Genomic DNA, 24,569 nt, shown 5'->3' with positions numbered 1-24,569 from the left:
TGTTATCGACAAACGGTCCTCAATCTCTGCAACTCTCTAAGCTCGCGATTTATTGTACTGTGACTCTGTGAGTATATGACTTCGCGTACGTAAATAGTTTCTTTTTCCTACACTGTGGTCTTTACTCAGTTTCGTTTGTGTGTGGTGAGGACGCGTTTACTTCGGAGTAGTTCCGCATCTGTTCATGAGTCTTACTGTGACATAGCGATGTAATATTGTGAGAGCTACATGTTTTTACATTCTGTCTGGGAACACGGGAAGATACAGCCCACCGTCAACGTAATTCCAGGACTATGTTTTGTCGCTAAATTTTCTCCCGATATACCCGGTATGATTGACGTGTAGTGGGGTAATACGTCAGCTGCACTGGTCCTGCTCACAACTGAAGGACACTCACGTACTGTCTGCCATTGGGTTCCCCTAAATGGCAGGCAGCACCGCATAACAGCCACGCTATGAGGGAAACAAACCAACAGCTGAAGACATCAGGTAAACACGCCGAAGATTCCAGTTGATTAATAGGAACCTTTCCTTGCAGAGGTCACCGCGACATATCCGGCCACGGATACCTACGCCGCGTTTCTATTGGCTCCAGCTCTCTATATAGGCCCGACCGGTCAAAGCTAATGGCAACCGTTGTAGCAGAGTCTCCGAGCAGATATCACTGAAGCCGCGGTACTGTACTGCCGATCGAAGTACCAGTCGACCGAGAGGAACCACAGCTCCGGCTAGATCGACGGAAGTCTACATCTATTGTACAGCCAGTTATTGTATTGTAGAAGAAGTTACGTTCAATAAACTGTTGGAGAATACAAAAGTAGCGATGAGTAAGGATTCGACAACCCAAAGAAGATGGAACCACAACAACAACAAGCACAATCACAACTGCAGCAGCAGAATCTATCAGTGCAGCAGGTACTGAATCAACTTTTTCAACATTTCGCAATACTGCAGCAGCAACTGATTGCTGAAATTCAAAGTCTTCACCACCGACACCGCCAGCGTTCCCAGCATTCGATGAAGACGCTGAAGATAGGGAAACATATGAAAAGAGGATTCGTCAACATTTCTGGATTCATCAGGTATCCCAGGAAAATGATCAGAGAGCCTATTTTCTTTCTTGGAAGGTCTCCCGTATGTACGAGCTCCTGACGAAACTCAAGCCATGTGATCCTGACAGTCTTACCTTCACAGCCATATGTGAGTGTCTCACCTCCTATTATCGCCGCAGATATCACGTCATGGCAGCAAGAGTGGAATTTTACCAGAGTCGAAAGGAACCCGATCAGACGTACCGACAATGGACTGCTGAACTCAAAGGTATCTCTCGGAAGTGCAACTTTGACGCCCGCATACACCGGGAATCTTACGCAGATGACGTGGTCTGGGATCACCTGATCCAAGCTGCCCCAGACGCGGCTTTCTGCCACGACGCTTTAAAGTTGGAGGACCCTTCGCTAGATCAAATCATAGACCTTGCATTCAAGTTTGAAGTTCCCACTGCAGCTGACCACAGATTGGAAACGTGGAGCGACGTCGCAGTCGTCCGAGAAGAGACTTCCGACGTCCAGGAGGACATTGCGGCCGTATACGCACCTTCACACCGCACTCCCCAGCGCACCGCACCGGCATCTTCTCGGCGTACGGAAAACAAAAAAAGACGGTCGTTCAAGGAAGACAACCAGCAGCTCTCACGGGGCCAGCAACGCCGCCGCAGAGAACCCCTATGCCTTCCATCATGTCCAGGATGCTATTCCCAGCATGAACAGGAGGATTGTCCTGACCGCTGGGCGACGTGTCGCCGTTGCAGTCGGGACGGGCACCTTGCCTCTGTCTGTCGCTCTGCCACGGCGCCAATCTCCAGGCACTCTGACACCAAGGCGTCCGTGGACATCAACCAAGTTGTGTCTTTGGCGTCCCCAAAACTGTATATTGATGTCACCCTATTGGGTAAGCCAGTTCGACTGCAGGTGGATACAGGGGCTGCGGTATCCCTGCTCAATTACACTACCTAGACCGTTTTAGGAGCGCCAAGCCTTCATCCGGCCCCTCGACGCCTACTTACATACAACAGACAGGAAATCGCCTTGTTGGGGCAGTTCACGACGGTGGTTTCTTGCAAATCTGTCAGTCATACGATTTCTTTTCTGGCAGTCAACAGTTCCAATGCTACCGATCTGTTTGGGTTGGATGCTTTCCAAATGTTCGGGTTCAGGATCGATGATCATGTACATCTGGTTTCTTCAGAGCTGCCGTTTCCCAAAGTTGACTCCCTCTGCACCGAATTCCAGGATAGCTTCTCCCCCGGCATTGGGTGCACCAAGGGGTTTGCAGCAACGCTCCACCTCTGGCAGTCAGCCTGCCCTCGATACTTCCAGGTTAGGCAGGTCCCCGTAGCTCTCCAGCAGCCACTGCACGACGAATTGGACCGTCTGCAAAAGGAAAGGGTGCTACAGCCTGTTCAGTTCAGCCCCTGGGCAACACCTCTCGTCATCGTCCAAAAGCCAGGCAGGTGCCTCCGTCTCTTCGGGGACTTCTCGGCGACCCTCAACACCCAGCTCCAGGTGGACGATGTTCCACTCCCTCGGTCTGATCATCTCTTCCATCGATTGGCTGGTGGTCGTTACTTTACCAAAATTGACTGGCTGAGGCGTACCTCCAGGTTCATTTGGATAAAGCTTCTCAAGCCCTCACTGTTCTGAATATGCCCGCTGGCCTCACGTTCGGCCTGGCTAGCGCCCCGGCCATTTTCCAATGCTTCTTGGAACAACTTCTGCAGGACATTCCCAGTTGCATTAATTACCTCGACAACATTGTCGTTACGGGCCCTACTGCTGCAGCCCATTTTACCAATTTGCTTCAGCTGTTTCTTTGCCTCTGCCAGGCTGGGCTAAAATGCAATAAGGTGAAGTGTTCCTTCTTTCAACCTTCTATTTCCTATTTAGGACAGGTTATTTCACATAAAGGCATCGCTCCGTCATTTTCCTATGTGGACGCCATACACCGCCTGCCTCCCCCACGGGACATCCATCAGCTGAAATCCTTCCTTGGAAAAATATCGTATTACCGGAAGTTCCTTCCATCGGCCGCTCAGGTGGCGGCCCCCTTATATCACTTATGCCGCAAAAATGTCTCCTTGAGTTGGACCCCTGCTTGTGAGACGGCCTATTCCACCCTCAAACGCCAGTTGCAATCAGCCTCCCACCTGATGCTAAACGCCACCCTACAGTGGCGAATTGTATCAATTATAAACGATTACGTGCTCAGTGTCGTCGTATTATCAAAGAAAGCAAGAAAGCCAGCTGGGCTGCTTTCACAAGCACCTTCAACAGTTTTACTCCTTCTTCTGTTGTCTGGGGTAGCCTGCGCCGGCTATCTGGCACTAAGGTCCACTCACCAGTTTCTGGCTTGAAGGTCGCGAATGACGTCCTTGTGGCCCCTGAGGCTGTCTCCAATGCCTTCGGCCGCTTTTTCGCAGAGGTTTCGAGCTCCGCTCATTACCACCCTGCCTTCCTGCCCCGCAAACAGGCAGAGGAGGCTAGGCCACCTAACTTCCGCTCCTCGAATTGTGAAAGTTATAATGGCCCATTCACCATGCGGGAACTCGAAAACGCACTTGGCCGATCACGGTCCTCCGCTCCAGGGCCAGATTCTATTCATATTCAGATGCTGAAGAACCTTTCTCCTGCGGGTAAAGGTTTTCTTCTTCGTACATACAATCGCATCTGGATTGAGGGACATGTTCCCGCATGCTGGCGCGAGTCTATTGTTGTCCCGATTCCTAAGCCGGGGAAGGACAAGCACTTGCCTTCCAGTTATCGACCTATCTCGCTTACCAGCTGTGTCTGTAAAGTGATGGAGCGAATGGTTAACTCTCGATTGGTTTGGCTGCTCGAGTCTCGACGCCTACTTACCAATGTACAATGTGGATTTCGTAGGCGCCGCTCTGCTGTTGACCATCTGGTTACCTTGTCGACCTTCATTATGAATAACTTCTTGCGGAAGCGCCCGACCGCGGCTGTGTTCTTTGATTTGGAGAAGGCTTACGACACCTGTTCGAGGGCGGGCATTCTCCGCACCATGCGTACATGGGGCCTTCGCGGTCGCCTCCCTCTTTTTATTCGTTCCTTTTTAATGGATCGACAGTTCAGGGTACGTGTGGGTTCTGTCCTGTCCGACACCTTTCGCCAGGAGAATGGGGTGCCACAGGGCTCAGTTTTGAGCGTCGCTCTCTTCGCCATCGCGATCAATCCAATAATGGATTGCCTCCCAGCTGATGTATCAGGCTCCCTGTTCGTGGACGATTTTACCATCTATTGCAGCGCGCAGTGTACACGTGTCCTGGAGCGCTGTCTTCAGCGTTCTCTTGACCGTCTTTACTCCTGGAGTGTCGCCAATGGCTTCCGTTTTTCTGCCTAGAAGACGGTCTGTATTAACTTCTGGCGCTACAAAGAGTTTCTCCCACCGTCCTTACGACTCGGTCCCGTTGCTCTCCCAATCGTGGAGACAACCAAACTTTTAGGCCTTACATTTGACAAGAAACTTAGCTGGTCTCCACATGTGTCATATTTGGCCGCCCGTTGTACCCGTTCTTTAAATGTCCTCCGTGTTCTCAGTGGTATGTCGTGGGGAGCGGATCGAACCGTCCTACTTCGTCTATATCGGTCGATCGTCCGCTCCAAGCTGGATTATGGGAGCTTCGTATACTCCTCTGCACGGCCATCCATCTTACGCCGCCTCAACTCCATACAACATCGGGGTTTACGACTTGCGATCGGAGCATTTTATACTAGTCCCGTAGAGTGTCTTCATGCTGACGCTGGCGAATTGCCACTCACCTACCGGCGCGATATACTGCTTTGTCGGTATGCCTGTCGGCTACTGTCAATTCCCGACCATCCGTCTTATCGTTCCTTTTTTGACGACTCTCTTGACCGTCAATACGGGTTGTATGTCACTGCCCTGCTACCCCCTGGAGTTCGCTTTCGTCGCCTCCTTCAACGCCTTAATTTTTCACTCCCTGCAACCTTTCGAGTGGGCGAGAGCCGCACGCCACCTTGGCTCCAGGCTCAGGTCCGCGTTCACCTTGACCTCAGCTCGCTCCCAAAAGAGGTCACCCCCGGTTTGGTCTACCACTCCCGTTTTTTGGAACTTCGTTCGAAGTTCATCGACATGACTTTCATTTATACAGATGGCTCTAAGACCAATGACGGGGTCGGGTGTTCCTTTATTGTCGAGGCACAAAGTTTCAAATACCGGCTCCATGGCCATTGTTCGGTCTTCACAGCTGAGCTCTTTGCCCTCTACCAGGCTGTTCTTTACATCTGCCGCCACCGACATTCTGCTTATGTCATCTGCTCAGATTCCCTGAGCGCCATCCAGAGCCTCAGTGATCCGTACCCAGTTCACCCTTTCGTACACCGGATCCAACGCTCTCTTCAGCAGCTTGTGGACGTCGGTTCTCCAGTTAGCTTTATGTGGGTTCCTGGCCATGTCGGTATCCCTGGGAACGAAGCTGCAGATGCCGCGGCCAAGGCTGCGGTCCTCCAGCCTCGGACAGCTTCTTGTTGTGTCCCTTCGTCCGATTTTAGCAGGGTCATTTGTCGGCGCATCTTATCGCTGTGGCATGCCGATTGGGCTGCACTTACCGACAACAAGCTTCGGGCCTTAAAACCTCTTCCCGTGGCTTGGACGTCCTCCTCACGCCCTTCTCGGCGGGAGGAGGTCGTTTTAGCCCGGTTAAGAATTGGACACTGCCGGTTCAGCCATCGCCATCTGCTGACGGCTGCGCCGGCGCCGTTCTGCCCATGTGGGCACTTGCTGACGGTTAGACACATTTTAATGTCCTGTCCAGATCTTAACACACTGCGCCTCGATCTTAACCTGCCAAATACTTTCGATGCCATTTTAGCGGATGACCCACGAGCAGCTGCTCGTGTTCTTCGTTTTATCAATTTGACAAACCTCGCTAAGGACATTTGATGATGCTGTTTTTTAATCCTATGCCTGTCAGTCTGTCTTTTATCGTTTTATCGTGTTTTCCCTTTTAGTTGTTGTGGTCAACTTGTGCCTCGCGGTGCATTCTTAGAGTAGTCAGGGCGCTAATGACCATTGAAGTTGTGCGCCCTAAAACCACAAAAAAAAAAAAAAAAAATCCCACCTGATGCCATATGATCCGTCTCTGCCATTGCTCCTGGCCACGGACACGTCTGATTACGGGCTCAGGACTGTCCTCTCCCACAAGCTTCTGAATGGGACAGAACGTCCTGTGGCTTTTCTATCCAATTCCCACTTCGGAAGCGACCCTCGCTGCTCTCCAGAAAGTTTTTCCTCGGATGAGTTGCCACTAACTATTGTTACCGATAACGGCCCTAAATTCCGGAGCCAGGAATTCGCGACATTTTGTTCTGCCAATGGCATCCAACAGGTCCTCACTGCGCCCTTTCACCCGCAATCGAACGGCGAGGCCGAACGCCTCGTCCGGACATTTAAGACCCAAGTGACAAATTATGCCTCCGCCCACACTTTGGACGAGTCGCGCACGTTGTTCCTCAGTTCCTATCGGTCGACGCCCATCGGCCTCCGTAGTCCAGCGGAACTTTTGCACGGCCGGCAACCTCATACCCTTTGGCACCTCCTCCGGCCTGGACCCAAACGACAGGTTCCGACTGCACAGGCTCCCTTTGTTCCTGGATCCCTTATCTGGGCGCGAGGTTTCGGCCTGAGAGCTGGATGGATTCAGGGGGTGATCGTCTGGCCGCAAGGCCATCAGCTCTTTGATGTCTGCATCGCTGACAAAGTGGTCCGCCGCCACCGCAACCAACTCAGGCGCTGGTATCAGGGTTTCCCGACCGCCTCTTCTTTCCAGCAAACAGCTCCGCCGCCTTTTTCCAGCCGCCCGGATGCGCTCCCTTCCACCCGTGGTCGGCGTGCAGGGCCGCCAGACCCCGTCCAGCAGCAACAGCCGTCGTCTCCACAGCGGCTGCTGGCTCCACCGGCTCCTCCACCGGCCCGACCGGCTGCGCCATCCACCATCGTTGACGATGCCCCCGTGCCCTTGGCACCGCCGCCGCCGGTGTCGCAGCCTAGCCAGCGACACCCGCGCAGTCCATTTTCCGGGAAGCATCCCGCGGACGTCGACGAACCTATGCCCGTGGCACCGTCGCGGCCGGCACCTCGTATCTTCCGCAACGCAGCTCCGCACGTCTGGCCCACCGCGCCGCGCCCTACTCTGCTGGGGCGAGTTTTCACCGCCTCCTCCACGAAGCCGCCATGGCCGAGCAGGACGATGTCGCCCTCCTCTCCCCCCCCCCCCCAACCCCAGGAAGAGTGGTGTGTACTGTCTGCCATCGGGTTCCTCTAAATGGCAGGCAGCACCGCATAACAGCCACGCTATGAGGGAAACAAACCAACAGCCGAAGACATCAGGTAAACACGCCAAAGATTACAGTCGATTAATAGGAACCTTTCCTTGCAGAGGTCACCGCGAGATAGCCAGCCACGGATTCCTGCACAGGGTTTCTATTGGCTCCAGCTCACTATATAGGCCCGGCCAGTCGAAGGAAGACCAGTCTTCGTCCACTGATAATGGCAACCGCTGTAGCAGTCTCCGAGAAGGTATCACCGAAGTCGCTGTACTGCACCGCCGATCGAAGTACCAGTCGACTGAGAGGAACCACATCTGACTCGATCGATGTACATCTATTGTACAGCCAGCTATTGTATTGTAGAAGAAGTTACGTTCAATAAACTGTTGGAGAATACAACTCATTATATTGATGCACAGATAAATTTTTGTAGAAATGTTTAAATACCACAATGTACTAGCTGTCCAGCGTGTGTCTTTGTATTTCTATGGATCAGTCAAATAATGTTAGTAGCAATGATCAAACTCTGGTTTTCCGCCGCATATACAAACAATATTGCAGGGTTTACTTTGTTTAGACACCGTAATCAAATATCTTCACTCAACATGGGGGTCCACCTGGCTGAAAATGGAGTGACCCATGCAATTTCAGCATAACAACAAACTGGAATGCGAAATTATTTAACATCGACGATGCATTTCACCCTTTTGTAGCATCACCAGATTGTGTAAAAGAACCTGTATATGTAATCCATCTGTCATAAAGCCATATAAAATGGAAAATGGACACAACAATGGCAGTAGCCCACAGAGGTTTTAAAAGAATGATGGTAGGCGGTAGCAGAGCAAGCCTGTTTCTGATTGGTCTAGAGAAAAGGGGTTGGGAAAGGGAGTACTCGGCGCTAAATTTGTTAGCAACATTTATCTGCAAGGGCGTCGGTACATTACGACAGGTTTGCTGTGGCAGACTGTCCTCTCCCCCAGTGACTGAGTGCTATTTGTGGCAGCCACTAGGTCTCTTGCGTGTGCACAGATACGTATTGTTTAAATAACGAAAATTTCTCCACCGTACTGTTAGGCAGACATGCATACACCGTCTGGTGTACTGTTAGGCAGACATGCAGTGCTCTCCCATTCGCGACTCTGTGGCCGTGACCGCACATGGAGTTCGGTACCCTGCTGGCATTATCCAGTGAACACAGGGGAGGAGATCCTCGTCATCCAGGTGTGTATTTGTAGCGTTCTTTGAATTTACACCGACATGTTGGGATCTGTTTGCTTTTATATTACAGCGGGCAGGAGACTTTTCGACCAAAACTGATACGACAGCAGTGTGAGCCACCAGGCTGGGGATGACTACACCCCAACGTTCTCAGCAGTTGCTCCGCATGTCCGCGGTCATATTCCAAGCAGCAGTTTCCGCGGCTATCCATCCACAGTTTGCAGTCAAAGGAGTGGGTTACCGTCAGCGAACTGATGTTCGCTGAGGTGTTTTCAGTTATTGGACGGTTGTATCTCTAGGTGCGTATTTGATAGCGCTGTACAGCGTCTGAAACAGTATCTTCCGTTGGTGGCGTCGGTATTTTATTATGTCGTCACACAATATAGTAATGTAGTGGTGGTTTGGAAGGGGTTTCTTTATTGGAGTGTGGTATTTCTTATGTTACATATTTGGTTAGACATCTGTATCACTTATAGAAATTGCTATGACATAATTTCTACCAATACATTAGTTTCTAACACATACACCATGACATCCCAAAAACGCGCACGCGCGCACACACACGCTAGTGATGGAGTGGTGACTTAGCAATGATAAATAAATAAGACCTATGCTTCGTTGTGATCGCCTGAGGGCATGAAGACATTGACCCGACGTCGGAACAGTGGGGTGGATCTTGTGTGATTCGACACAATAATTATAATTTTGGGAAGCCCGAAAAAAATTTCGAAAATTGGCGAAAAATGCGTAAAATTGGGGAAGATACCAAAATATGGGAAATTAAGAAAAATTGCGGAAGAATGTTATTAATTAGAAACCCTTTCACTACAGAGTACAACTGACTGGGCTCATCCACTTCAGCTGTACCTATGGAGAAAGAATTACTATTGATAATCTGATATTGCTTATAACAAATCTGCACCTCTATCACGTTATGCTCAGACCTCGAATGAAAAGGGCTATGGGCAGTTGAGCTAGTTATGACAGATGATAATGGGGAAAGGTGCTTGATCCGCATTGGTCGATTGGGGCTCCCATTGGCTGAGAGGGGGTCCCTGCCATTTTTTTCACGTGATGACTATAGAGTTACGTCGTCTACAGACAAGCTAATAATTGCAAATTCAGAAAAATTCCGTAATTTATTGGAGAGAAAGGGTTTCGCAAACTGAACAAGTCAGTAACGCGTTAGTACACCTCTGGCCGTTATGCGAAGTTATTCAGCGTGGCATGGAACGATAGTCCTCCTGAGGAATATCGAGCCAAATTCTTTCCAATTATGCGTTAGATCGTCAAAATACCGAGCTGCTAGGAAGGCGCTGCCCATAACACTCCAAACTTTCTCCACTGGGGAGAGATGTGGTGACATTGCTGACCCAGGTAGGGTTTGGAAAACACGATACAAGTAACACTCTACCTGCATGCAGGTCATTTTGCTGAAATGCAAGTACAGAATAGCTTGCCTTGAAGGTCAGAAGAAAGGGGAATAGAATACAGGGTTATTACAAATGATTGAAGCGATTTCACAGCTCTACAATAACTTTATTATTTGAGATTTTCACAATACTTTGCACACACATACAAAAACTCAGTTTTTTAGGCATTCACAAAGGTTCGATATGTGCCCCTTCAGTGATTCGGCAGACATCAAGCCGATAATCAAGTTCCTCCCACACTCGGCGCAGCATGTCCCCATCAATGAGTTCGAAAGCATCGTTGATGCGAGCTCGCAGTTCTGGCACGTTTCTTGGTAGAGGAGGTTTAAACACTGAATCTTTCACATAACCCCACAGAAAGAAATCGCATGGGGTTAAGTCGGGAGAGCGTGGAGGCCATGACATGAATTGCTGATCATGATCTCCACCACGACCGATCCATCGGTTTTCCAATCTCCTGTTTAAGAAATGCCGAACATCATGATGGAAGTGCGGTGGAGCACCATCCTGTTGAAAGATGAAGTCGGCGCTGTCGGTCTCCAGTTGTGGCATGAGCCAATTTTCCAGCATGTCCAGATACACGTCTCCTGTAACGTTTTTTTCGCAGAAGAAAAAGGGGCCGCAAACTTTAAACCGTGAGATTGCACAAAACACGTTAACTTTTGGTGAATTGCGAATTTGCTGCACGAATGCGTGAGCATTCTCTACCTCCCAGATTCGCACATTGTCTGTTCACTTCACCATTAAGAAAAAATGTTGCTTCATCACTGAAAACAAGTTTTGCACTGAACGCATCCTCTTCCATGAGCTGTTGCATCCGCGCCGAAAATTCAAAGCGTTTGACTTTGTCATCGGGTGTCAGGGCTTGTAGCAATTGTAAACGGTAAGGCTTCTGCTTTAGCCTTGTCCGTAAGATTTTCCGAACCGTCGGCTGTGGTACGTTTAGCTCCCTGCTTGCTTTATTCGTCGACTTCCGCGGGCTACGCGTTCAACCGTTTCTTCGCTCACTGCAGGCCGACCCGTTGATTTCCCCTTACAGAGGCATCCAGATGCTTTAAACTGCTCATACCATCGCCGAATGGAGTTAGCAGTTGGTGGATCTTTGTTGAACTTCGTCCTGAAGTGTCGTTGCACTGTTATGACTGACTGATGTGAGTGCATTTCAAGCACGACATACGCTTTCTCGGCTCCTGTCGCCATTTTGTCTCAATGCGCTCTCGAGCGCTCTGGCGGCAGAAACTTGAAGTGCGGTTTCAGCCGAACAAAACTTTGAGTTTTTCTACGTATCTGTAGTGTGTCGTGACCATATGTCAATGAATGGAGCTACTGTGAATTTATCAAATCGCTTCAATCATTTGTAATAGCCCTGTATAGTCGACGTGCCATTGTGCTGTAAGAGTGTCACAGGTGACAACGAAAGGGCTCCTGCTACGAAAGTAAATGTCATCCCAGGCTATCACTGTGTCAGACTGTACGGAGTGTGGAAGACAGGTCGATATACCACTACACTCCAGGGTGTCTCAAGATGTGTACTCGCTGGCCAACGGGACTTAGTTCGAATTGGGACTCCTCACTGAAGACAATTCTACTCCGGTCAATGAGATTCCAGGCCCGAATGAACAGCGAAGACGTGTCTGGCGACGCCCTGGACAGTGATGGGATACCAACTTGACTGCCGCCAGCCACACAGCCTACCTACCAGAAGTGGTGGTCTGGGTGGCATTTCATTTCACTTCATAGCAGAACCCCTTCGGTTGTCAACCGTGACACCCTTACGGCACAGCGGTGCGCCGACCACACTGTGTGCTCTGTTTTGTTCCCCTTCCTGGCATGCCACTCTGGGTTTACATTTCAGCAAGATAATGCCCGCCCTCATAGGGCGAGAGTTTCTACGGCCTGTCTTCGCGCCTTCCAACCGTACATTGGCCAGCAAGGTCGTCAGATGTCTCGTCAGCTGAGAACGTTCACAGCATCACACGCAGGGCCCTCCTACCAGCTCGGGATTTTGACGATCTAACGTGCCAGTGTGACAGAATTTGACACGATGTCCTTCAGGATGACATCTAGAAAGTCTGTCAATCAGTGGCAAGCCGAATAACTGCTTGCATAAGGGCCAGACGTAGACAACCGCATTACTGACTTCCTCAGTTCGTGAAACTCTTTCTCTGGATTATATTATCCAAGTTTTCTGAAACAGTGCTCATTTGTTTGTCTGTACTTGTACGACACATCTGCCGATTTCTGTCCTATTCCGATGACCACTTCGTGATGCGTCTTTTTCTGTCTTATACTACATATTTTGAATCATAATTAGCACTATTTTGGCTGGTAAGGAAGTACTTTTCCCGTCGATGCCATAAAGGAAAGTTTTCGCCAGTGAAAACCACTCGTCTCCAAAAGTGGAGGGTTGTGTCGCTATTAACAGGAGCAAAGGCTGGGCAGGCTTCTCTGTAGCAAGTAGACAATGTCTCTTTGAGAACAGTGTTTCTTGCTCTCAGTTCTGCTTTCCTTAGAAGACGAATGACTGTCCTGCTGATAACAGTGAAGCTTAAAACTTGCTGAATATGTCGTGCGTTGAAGAATGGAGGGCTAATCACTGAAAGAAAATATCCACCGGTCGTGAGCTGCTGCTCCAGAATGATGTCGCATTTTCAGGTTACCACTCTCTTTCTTCTAATGCACCTGGCAACCGTCAACCTGCGAATGCACATGGTCACGGTCGTGTTTAGGGGATGAGGTGGGTGGTGCAAACTAGGCAACTGCCCAGGGTGGCAGGGTTACTGGGTGCTGCTTTACAATATTTTGGTAATCACTGAAGAAACGATTAAATGGGGCTCAGTATTGATCTCCAGCAAAAGGAAAAGAAAGTAAGCATTGAAGATATTTTCTCGACGTTTTTATAAAATCCTCAAAGAATTCAGGTAGACAATAAACGCACTCTCCAAGTGAAATTGTAGAAGACCAGGAGGAAACACACTAAAGATGAACACACTACATTTTCACCATACGTAATTGGAAAATGGACCGCCCAGCATTGTCGAGGAACGTTTCACGGTGTTGATACTTTTCGTTCTTTCTTTTTTGTTTTTTTTTGTTTTTTAAATCTGAAAAATATGGAACTACATTGCTATGAACGGGATAAAACAAAATAAAGAGACTGATTCGTTAAAATAAAAACGTATGTTACAAGGAGTTACTACTGTTGTTAACAAACTTTGTACTCGAATTCTGCCTTTCCGTCGTGATGATCATGATGATGATGATGATGATGAACGTGAAAGCGTTCAGAAGGGAAGCTTCTTAATGGGCGTGGAACGTATTGCTGAATTTGGATTATTTCTTGCCAGGCATCTGTCACAAAAGAAAGATTCTGGGAAGGAAAAAACGCCATACTTGACTTTCACTACATAAGAGGATTTAATAAGGATCATGGGGAAGAGTAGTTGAACAAATAGTGACAGTAATTTTTGCAGCTAAATATTACATTGTTATTGTTGACCCCAGTCTTCATATTGCGCACAATGATTAGTTAAGCTGTGGTGCTATATCAAATAACTATGGTTAGCAGTAGAACGTATAGCTGAATTGATAGCCGATTCACGACATGGTGGCGAGGATCTGGCTGACGCGGTACTCCACTTTCTTGACAGATAAGGATTGGACATAAGGAACTGTTGAGATCAATGCACCAAACTTGTCAAGTACTGTTTGGGTATAATTAAAGTGCAGCTGCTCACAGACGTCCAGTGTGGGCTGTAATTGTCATATGGCGGTGGAATTTGATAGATATTCCAATGCGTTAATGCGGAGCCGGTTTACAACGGAAAGGCATTAATTCCAGTTTTACCCATAGGTGCAAATCTGCGAGAAATACGAATAGAAGTGTAGTGGATTAGGAACGGAATGTGGGCAGACGAGGTCAAACAAGTGAGGAAGCCATAATGTGGATCTTATTATTAACTGCTGCTTACACAATTTGTTCAATATGAGCACTGGAGAGGACGAAGAGAGGCTACATCCATAATATAACTTGAACATCAGGTGCTCGCAGCAGTCCTGGTGGAATCTAAGCCATGTGTTCCTGTGTAATGGCCTCCTTATTATGTAGAAACCCTATTTTCAACTCGTAAGGGCGTTCTTTTGGATAAGCCCCAGAGCAGAAAGTCATACAGATTCAGATCAGGTGATCTTGCAGGCCATGTATCTGGAAAACCTGTGAAAATAACAAGTTATTGCAATGTTGCATTAAGCAGATCTTTCACTGGGCGAGCGACATGAGGTTATTCCATCTTGCATGAAAACAGTGGTTTCCACATGGGTGCGCTCTTCCACAGTAGGAATGACATGCTCTGTCTACCAGCAGGTTTCGATAACGTGCAGACGCCATAGTACACCGGACAGGCCCTCTTGGTGTACTCTCTTGAAAAGAAGAACTGGTCAAGAAACGACACCATCCAGTCACATACGACGAGTGCAGCGGCTCTACGTACACAACACACGTTTTAACATTGCCCCAAATTCAGCAGTTCTGTTTATTCATTGCTCCCTGTAAAGTAAAATGTGCTTCGTCATTCCACTGAATATTGTCTGGCCACATGTCATTTCAACTTCGATCTGTGCCAGAAACCCAAGAAAAAATTCAGAACATTGGTGTGGATCGTGAGGTTTCAGATGATGCAACTTCTGAATCCTGTATGAGTGTTACTGTGGTTGCTGTCGTTGTGGTCTTCAGTTCAGAGACTGTTTTGATGCAGCTCTCCATGCTACTCTATCCTGTGCAAGCCTCATCATCTCCGAATAACTTCAACCTCCATCCTTCTGAGTCCGTTAAGCGTATTCATCTCTTGGTCTCCCTCTACGATTTTTTGCTCTACGCTTCCCTCCATTACTAAACTGGTGATACCTTGATGCCTCAGAACATGTCCTACCAACCAATCCCTTATTCTAGTCAAGGTGTGCCACAAATTTCTATTCTCCCTAATTCTATTTAATACCTCCTCATTAGTTATGTGATCTACCCATCTAATCTTCAGCATTCTTCTGTAGCATCACATTTCGAAAGGTTCTATTCTCTTCTTGTCTAAACTGTTTATCGTCCATGTTTCACTTGCATACATGGCTACACTCTATACAGATACTTTCAGAAACGACTTCCTGACACTTAAATCTATACCCGATGTTAACAAATGTCCCTTCTTCAGAAACGCTTTCCTTGCCAAAGCCAGTCTAAATTTTCATCCTCTCTACCTCGACCATCATCAGTTATTTTGCCCCCCAAATAGCAAAACTCATCTACTGCTTTGTCTCATTTCCTAATCTAATTCTCTCAGCATCACGTGATTTAATTATACTACATTCCAGTATCCTCTTTTTACTTCTGTTGAAGTTCATCTTATATCCTGTTTCTCAAGGCACTGTCCATTCCGTTCAGCTGCTCTTCCAAGTCCTTTGCTGTCCCTGACAGAATTGCAATGTCGTTGGAAAATCTCAGAGTTTGTTTCTTCTCTATGGGTTTTAATTCTTACTTCAAATTTATCTTGTGTTTCCTTTACGCTTGCTGAATATACAGATTCAATAACATCGGTGATAGGTATAACCCTGTGTTGCTTCAGACTTTTCCGACGGATATGTTGTATATATGGTTCTCAGCCGAGACATCGGATGTCATAGTGAAAACTCCACAATATTTCGTCAGCGCAACTGACCGACATCTTCAGGTGCGACGAGCACGCTTCTAAGGCAGGACCAGAGTTCCCTATTTATGCCAGTATTGGGCAGGAAGTGCGCAGGCGTGGAGGCGCCAAATTCGATGGCCAATAGCGACGATATCAACCGATAGCTGGAAGGACAGCAACGCCACCTACAGGATGAAGAACCAAAGACTTCGACGCACGCGCGGAGGCTGCCGCCGCTGCTCTGCGCTGCCATCGGCCGCCCCAGCGACCTCTGTCGGAAGCCGCAAGCAAAAATGCGCGTCCACGTAGGCGCCTTGATTATCCTCCTGTTGTCAACAGAAAAATTTATGTTGGTTGCGAATCGTCATTCGTCTTATGACCAATAGTACTCCTCTCTGCTCGAAGCGACTTCAATATGGCCAGTGCTGGATCCCAAGCTGTACTAAGCTGAAAGCCTGTGTTTCTGTTTACAAGATTCGTCGAGCTACGTATTTCCACTGCTTCCTTAATAACACTGTCCCAGTACGAACTCGTCGATGCGAGAATTTTTGTATGTTGATAATTCATAGAATGGCCTGTACTGAGACAATGCTCGGCCACTGCAGACTTCCCTGGTTGCTCCAGACGAATGTAGCGTCGGTGTTTACATCTATCTTCTACAGTGCGACAAGTTTGTCCGATGTACGGCATGCCGCATCTACAGGGAATCTCGTAAACACCGGGTCTTCTTAGGCCAAGGCTGTCCTTAGATGGGCCCAAGAGAGCTCTGAGTTTTGCCGGCGGACGAAAGACACATTTAACGTTATGCCTCTTCAATAATCTTCCTATTTTTGAAGAGAGACCGCCGATGTATGGCAAGATGACCATTCCTCTTTGTTCTTCGCCTTGTTCCACTTCCTCACGTTGGGTAACCCGCTTCGGTTGTAAGGCACGGCGAATTTCCCGTTCGGAGTATCAATTTTGTTTGAAAGCGGTACGCAGATGAGGTAGCTCATTAGATAAGCTGTCCAAGTCTAATAAGGCTCGTGCTCTGTGGACCAACGTCCTCAGTACGCCACTTGGTTGCGAAGGATGGTGACAGCTGGTGGCCTGTAAGTATAAGTCCGTGTGCGTTGGTTTACGGTACACTGCGTGACCTAATGTGCCATCTTCTTTTCTCCGTACCAACACGTCCAGGAATGGAAGTTCGCCGTTTTTTTTCATCTCCATCGTGAACTTGATGCGGTATGAAGCGAGTTACGATGCTCAAGAAAAAAGTTAAACGATACAAAGCCGTGAGGCCAGATAACAAAGGTGTCGTCCACATATCGCAAAAAACACGCAGGTTTCAAATCCGACGTCTGGAGGGCTCTCTTCTCGAAGTCTTCCATGAAAAGATTAGCCACAATGGGTGACAGGGGACTACCCATTGCGACGCCGTCAGTCTGTTCAAAGTATTGTCCATTAAATGAAAAGTAAGTCGAGGTGAACACATGTTGGAATAAGTCTGAAAGTTCCCCATCCAGCTTCTCGCTAATGAGCAACAACGATTCCTGCAATGGTACTCGAGTACAAAGTTGTTAACCGGTGCCACCTTCAGAATTTGAAAGAGAGTGTTCCAGTCAATATTGTCAAAAGCTTTCTCTAAGTCTACAAATGCTAGAAACGTAGGTTTGCCTTTTCTTAATCTTTCTTCTAAGATACGTCGTAAGGTTAGTATTGCCTCACGTGTTTCAACATTTCTACAGAATCCAAACTGATGCACCCCGAGGTCGGCCTCTACCAGTTTTTCCATTCGTCTGTGAAGAATTCGTGTTAGTATTTTGCAACTGTGACTTATTAAACTGATAGATTAGTAATTTTCACACCTGTCAAAACCTGCTTTCTTTGTGATGGAAATTATTACATTCTTCTAGGAGTCTGAGGGTATTTCGCCTGTCTCTTACATCTTGCTCACTAAGTACGAGGGTTGGAACTTTAATAGTGGTGGTGTGGTGGTGTGTTGGGGCTTATGGGTGCTCAACATCGAGGTCATCAGTGCCCTGACACACATTAAAAGGAACGAATGTGGACAGACCTAAGAAAACTAAAGCACACACTCAACTATAATAGTGGCAAATAGTTATTTATAGTTTGTACAAAATAGATACGTGTTTCAAAGTTTAACTGACCTTGATAGTAGTCACCAGGATTGTGTATAACCCGTTGCAAGCGATGTGGAAGTCTTAGGATACTCTTAGCAGTGCCAGTTGTGTTGACAGTTCGAGCGGCGCGGTCTGTTGCTGAACGAATTTGTAGCAGTTCTGAAGCGAATGCCGTGAAGTGTTTCCTTCAATTTAGAAATCGAGTTGAACTCACAAGGGCTTAAATCAGGGGAGTGCAGTAGGTGGTATAGCACTTAGCAGCCCCATCAGTCAAACAAATCAGTGACCTCTTGCACTGTACATGCTTGAGCATTGTCCTGCAGGCAGAAAGTGTCATCGCTTCTGTCTCTAAGCTGGTTGTAGGTTGTGTTCCAAATTGAACAGCATAGTGACAGAAGCGATGACACTTTCTGCCTGCAGGACAATGCTCAAGCATGTACAGTGCAAGATGTTACTAATTTTTTTGACTGATTGGGCTGCTAAGTGCTATACCACCTACTGCACTCCCCTGATTTAAGCCCTTGTGAGTTCAATTCGATTTCTAAATTGAAGGAAACACTTCATGGCATTCGCTTCAGAACAACTACAAATTCGTCCAGCAATAGACCGCTCCGCTCTGTCAACCCAACTGGCACTGCTAAGAGTATCCTACGATTTCCACATCGCTGGCAACGGTTTATACACAATGCTGGTGGCTACTTTGAAGGTCAGTAAAACTTAGATACATATTTCAATTTTCTACGAGCTGTAAATAAATAGTTGCCACTATTAAAGTTCCAACCCTTGTACATGAGTTTCTATCATGGCTGGTCCTCCCCAAGGGGCCTTGTTTCGATTTAGGTCTTTTAGTGCTCTGTCAAATTCTTCACCCAGTATCATATCTCTCATTTCATCTTCATCTACGTCCTCTTTTGTTTCCATAATACTGTCAAGTACACCGCCCCTTTGAAGACCCTCTATATACTCCTTCCTCGTTTATGTTCTCCCTTCTTTGCTTAGGATGGGTTTTCCATCTCATGAATCATGATAATCATACAGGTGGTTCTCTTTCCTAAAAAGTCTCCTGAATTTTCCAGTTGGCAGTATCTATCTTACTCGTAGTGATGCATGCTTCTACATGCTTCTTACATTTGTCGTCTAGCCATCCTTGCTTAGCCATTTTGCACTTCCTGTCGATCTCACTTTTGAGACGTTTGTATTCCTTTTTGCCTGCTTCATTTACTGCATTTTTGTATTTTATCCTATCGTCAATTAAATTCAATATCTTTTGTTATCCAAGAATTTCTACTAGCCCTCGTCTTTTTACCTACTTAATCACCTGGTGCCTTCACTATTCCTTCTTTCAAAGCTACTCATTCTTCTTCCACTGTATTTCTTTTCCCTGTTCTTGTCAATCGCTCACTAATACTCTCTCTGAAACTCTATAACCTCTGTCTCGTTCAGTTTATGCTGGTTCCATCTCCGTAAATTCCTACCTTTTTGCAGTTTCTTCAATTTTAATCTACAGTTCAAAACCAATATATTGTGGTCATAGACCACATCTGCCCCTGGAATTGTCTTAAAATTTAAAATCTGGTTCCAGAATCACTGTCGTACCATTTTATAATCTATATGAAATCTTCCAGTGTCTCCAGGCCTCTTCCGTGTATACCACCATCTTTCATGATTCTTGAACCAAGTGTTAGCTATGATCAAGTTATGCTTTGTGTAAAATTCTGTCACGCGGTTCCCCTTTTCATTCCTGACCCCCAATCCACATTCACCGACTGCTTTTCCTTCCTTTTCCTACTAACGAATTCCTTTCCCAAATGACCATTAAATTTTCGTCTCCCTTCGCAAGTTGAATAATTGCTTTTATCGCATTATACATTTCTTCAGGTTCTTAATCATATGCAGTGGTAGTTGGCATATAAACTTGTAATGCGGTAGGTACGGGCTTCATGTTCATCTCTGCTACAATAATAGGTTCACTCTGCTCTTCGTAGTAGCTTATCCGCGTTCCTATTTTTTTATTCATTATTAAACCTACTGCATTACCTCGATTTGATTTTGTATTTATAACCATGTATTCCTCCCCCCATGAACCATGGGCCTTGTCGTTGGTGGGGAGGCTTGCGTGCCTCAACAATACAGATAGCCGTACCGTAGGTGCAACCACAGCGGAGGGGTATCTGTTGAGAGGCCAGACAAACATGTGGTTCCTGGAGAGGGGCAGCAGCCTTTTCAGTAGTTGCAGGGGCAACAGTCTGGATGATTGACTGATCTGGCCTTGTAACACTAACCAAAATGGCCTTGCTGTTCTGGTACTGCGAACGGCTGAAAGCTAGGGGAAGCGACAGCCGTAATTTTTCCCCAGGGCATGCAGCTTTACTGTATGATTAAATGATGGCATCCTCTTGGGTAAAATATTCCGGAGGTCAAATTGGCCACCATTCGGATCTCCGGGCCGGGACTACTGAGGACGACGACGTTATCAGGAGAAAGAAAACTGGTGTTCTACGGATCGGAGCGTGGAATGTCAGATCCCTTAATCGGTCAGGTAGGTAAGAAAATCTAAAACGGGAAATGAATTGGTTAATATTAGATATAATGGGAATTAGTGAAGTACGGTGGCAGGAGGAACAAGACTTTTGGTAAGGTGAACACAGGGTTATAAATACAAAATCAAATAGGGGTAATGCAAGAGTAGGTTTAATAATAAATAAAAAAATAGGCGTACGGTTAAGCTACTACAAACAGCATAGTGAAGGCATTATTATGGCCAAGATAGACACGAAGCCCACGCCTACTACAGTAGTACAAGTTTATATGCCAACTAGCTCTGCAGATGATGAAGAAATTGATGAAATGTATGATGAGATAAAAGAAATTACTCAGGTAGTGAAAGGAGACGAAAATTTAATAGTCATGGGTGACTGGAATTCGAGAGTAGGAAAAGGGAGAGAAGGAAACATAGGTCAATATGGGTTGGGGGCGAGAAATGAAAGAGGAAGCCGCCTGGTAGAATTTTGTGCAGAGCATAACTCAATCATAGCTAACACTTGGTTCAAGAATCATGAAAGAAGGTGGTATACATGGAAGAACCCTGGAGTATAAGAAGAATGGGTAGCTCTGAGGGATGAAGTAGTGAAGACAGCAGAGGATCAAGTAGGTAAAAAGACGAGGGCTAGTAGAAATCCTTGGCCAACGGAATAAATATTGAATTTAATTGATGAAAGGAGAAATTATAAAAACGCAGTAAATGAAGCAGGCAAAAAGGAATACAAACGTCTCAAAAATGAGATCAACAGGAAGTGCAAAATGGCTAAGCAGGGATGGCTAGAGGACAAATGTAAGGATGTAGAGGCTTATCTCACTAGGGGTAAGACAGACACTGCCTACTGGAAAATAAGAGACCTTTGTAGAAAGGAGAACCACTTGCATGAATATCAAGAGCTTTGATGGAAACCCAGTTCTAAGCAAAGAAGGGAAAGCAGAAAGGTGGAAGGAGTATATAGAGGGTCTATACAAGGGCGATGTACTTGAGGACAATATCATGGAAATGGAAGAGGATGTAGATGAAGGTGAAATGGGAGATACGATACAGCGTGAAGAGTTTGACAGAGCACTGAAAGACCTGAGTCGAAACAAGGTCACTGGAGTAGACAACATTCCATTAGAACTACTGACAGCCTTGGGAGAGCCAGTCCTGACAAAACTCTACCAACTGGTGAGCAAGATGTACGAGACAGGCGAAATACCCTCAGACTTCAAGAAGAATATAATATTTCCAATCCCAAAGAAAGCAGGTGTTGACAGATGTGAAAATTACCGAACTATCAGTTTAATAAGCCACAGCTGCAAAATACTAACGCGAATTCTTTACAGACGAATGGAAAAACTGATACAAGCCAACCTCGGGGAAGATCAATTTGGATTCTGTAGAAACGTTGGAACACGTGATTGAATACTGACCCTACGACTTATCTTAGAAGAAAGATTAGGGAAAGACAAACCTACGTTTCTAGCTTTTGTAGACTTAGAGAAAGCTTTTGACAATGTTGATTGGAATACTCTTTCAAATTCTGAAGGTGGCAGGGGTAAAATACAGGGAGCGAAAGGCTATTTACAATTTGTACAGAAAGCAGATGGCAGTTATGAGTCGAGGGGTATGAAAGGGAAGCAGTGGTTGGGAAGGGAGTGAGACGGGGCTGTAGCCTATCCCCGATGTTATTCAGTCTGTATATTGAGCAAGCAATAAAGGAGACGAAAGTTCGGAGTAGGTATTAAAATCCATGGAGAAGAAACAAAAACTTTGAGGTTCGCCGATGACATTGTAATTCTGTCAGAGACAGCAAAGGACTTGGAAGAGCAGTTGAATGGAATGGACAGTGTCTTGAAAGGAGGGTATAGGATGTACATCAACAAAGGCAAAACGAGGCTAATGGAATGTAGTGAAATTAATTCGGGTGATGCTGAGGGAATTAGTTTAGGAAATGAGACACTTAAAGTAGCAAAGGAGTTTTGCTATTTGGGGAGCAAATTAACTGATGATGGTCGAAGTAGAGGGGATATAAAATGTAGACTGGCAATGGCAAGGAAAGAGTTTCTGAAGAAGAGAAATTTGTTAACATCGAGTATAGATTTAAGTGTCAGGAAGTCGTTTCTCAAAGTATTTGTATGGAGTGTAGCCATGTATGGAAGTGAAACATGGACGATAAATAGTTTGGACAAGAAGAGAATAGAAGCTTTCGAAATGTGGTGCTACAGAAGAATGCTGAAGATTAGATGGGTAGATCACATAACTAATGAGGAGGTATTGAGTAGAATTGGGGAGAAGAGGAGCTTGTGGGACAACTTGACTAGAAGAAGGGATCGGTTGGTAGGACATGTCCTGAGACATAGAGGGGTCACCAATTTAGTATTGGAGGGCAGTGGGGTGGGTAAAAATCGTAGAGGGAGACCAAGAGATGAATACACTAAGCAGATTCAGAAGGATGTAGGTTGAAGTAGGTACTGGGAGGTGAAGAAGCTTGCACAGGATAGAGTAGCATGGAGAGCTGCATCAAACCAGTCTCAGGACTGAAGACCACAACAACAACAACAACAACCACCACGCTGTATTCACGTGACCAGAAGTCGTGTTCCTCCTGCCACTGAACTTCACTAATCCACAAGATATCTTTTCCAGTCAAACCCGTTTTTAGTTAGAACCCGTTCTTATTAGTTAAAACTAGTATTTACTGAGCCACTTCATCAAAACTTGTTTTGCCTAGTTAAAACCAGTTTTAACTGAAACTCCCTGGCAGATTAAAACTGTGCCGGACCGAGACTCGAACTCGGGACCATTGCCTTTCGCGGCCAAGTGCTCTACCAACTGAGCTACCCAAGCACGAATCACGCACCGTCCTCACAGCTTTACTTCTGCCAGTACCTCGTCTCCTACCTTCCAAACTTTACAAAAGCTCTCCTGCATGATTTGCAGAAGAGCTTCGTAAAGTTTGGAAGGTAGGAGACGTGAGGACGGGGCGTGAGTCGTGCTTGGGTGACTCAATTGGTAGAGCACTTGCCTGCGAAAGGCAAAGTTCCCGAGTTCGAGTCTCGGTCCGGCACACAGTTTTAATCTGCCAGGAAGTTTCATATCAGCGCACATTCCGCTGCAGACTGAAAATCTCATTCTTGTTGTAACTGGATTTCGCTTTTCACCAGCAGTAAATTTTAGTTGTAACTAAGGCTATCAGTATCAACTAGTTTCAACTAGTAAGAACGCTTCCTAACTAAACTAGACAGAACTAGCTTTCAGTAAATTTATTTAGGGGCAAATATTAAAATTAAGAGCAACTACGTGTTGATTGCAATAAAAATAGCTTTTTTGTATTGTGCAACGTAATATTTATAGGAATTTTGATCATACATCCAAACACATTCCATATAGTGAAACCAAGAAGGCGCCAACACGAACAGTTCCAGGCGCCAAAACACCCCCCCCCCACCCACCCCCACCCGTCGAGCAACGCTGCAGCGACCGACAATAGCCCACCACTGGGCGCTTTTCGCCACAACAAACAACACCGTAGAGGGGTTAAGCACGTACAGATCAGTTTGTACGTATTTATCATGGCACATTTAAAAGAAGAAAGTCGATGGAAAGAAGGATTTGTGAGAAGGATGTTACAAATTCAAGAACACGGCACTACAATGTTACGACAAAAGAATCTTACGATAAATTAGTGGACGATATTGAAGAAGCACTATCAGATAAGAAAAAGACACAGAAGCAGTACAGAAGATAAAATCGATTCAAGGTTATTAATATTTGTGGGACCAGCAAGTCAGTGACGAGAAAAGAGCCTGTGGAGTACTACATTACGTGTTGAAGAAATTTTCGACATTATTGAAGCAGCTCATCAGGCCGTCGGTCATGGAGGTGGAGACAGAATAAACGTTGAAACTTCAAGAAAGTACGCAAACATAACAGTGGACGCGATACACATTTATCTGTGTGAAACTTGTCAGCCCAAAAGGAGCATTAAGAAAACGGGGCACATGTCGAAACTTCATTCAGAAATGAAGAGTCGTTGCCAAGTTGATCTGATCGACATGCAGACTCAAGAAGATCGCGGATTTAAGTGTATAATGGTGTATCAGGACCACATGACAAAATTTGTTTTGTTACATGCACTGCAAAGCAAGAGGGCAGAGGAAATGGCACATCATTTAGCAGATATTTTTGACATTTGGTGCTCCTTGTATTTTACACTCTGACAGTGG

General features: G+C 46.4%; 1 protein-coding gene across 1 annotated transcript in view; it reads left to right on the top strand.

The window, feature by feature from the left end:
• Positions 1 to 852: 852 nt before the first annotated feature.
• The window catches only part of LOC124575299 (putative uncharacterized protein DDB_G0294196), a 24,294-nt gene continuing 577 nt past the window's right edge, over positions 853 to 24,569 (top strand). The window contains exons 1-2 of the mRNA XM_047131162.1: positions 853 to 915; positions 6,869 to 7,204. Of these exons, the coding sequence (XP_046987118.1) occupies positions 853 to 915; positions 6,869 to 7,204 (399 nt within the window). The remainder of the gene's footprint in view (positions 916 to 6,868; positions 7,205 to 24,569) is intronic.

The sequence above is a fragment of the Schistocerca americana genome, unplaced genomic scaffold, assembly GCF_021461395.2.
Source record: "Schistocerca americana isolate TAMUIC-IGC-003095 unplaced genomic scaffold, iqSchAmer2.1 HiC_scaffold_23, whole genome shotgun sequence".
Taxonomy (NCBI): domain Eukaryota; kingdom Metazoa; phylum Arthropoda; class Insecta; order Orthoptera; family Acrididae; genus Schistocerca; species Schistocerca americana.
This window is presented reverse-complemented; position numbering and strand designations above follow the sequence as displayed.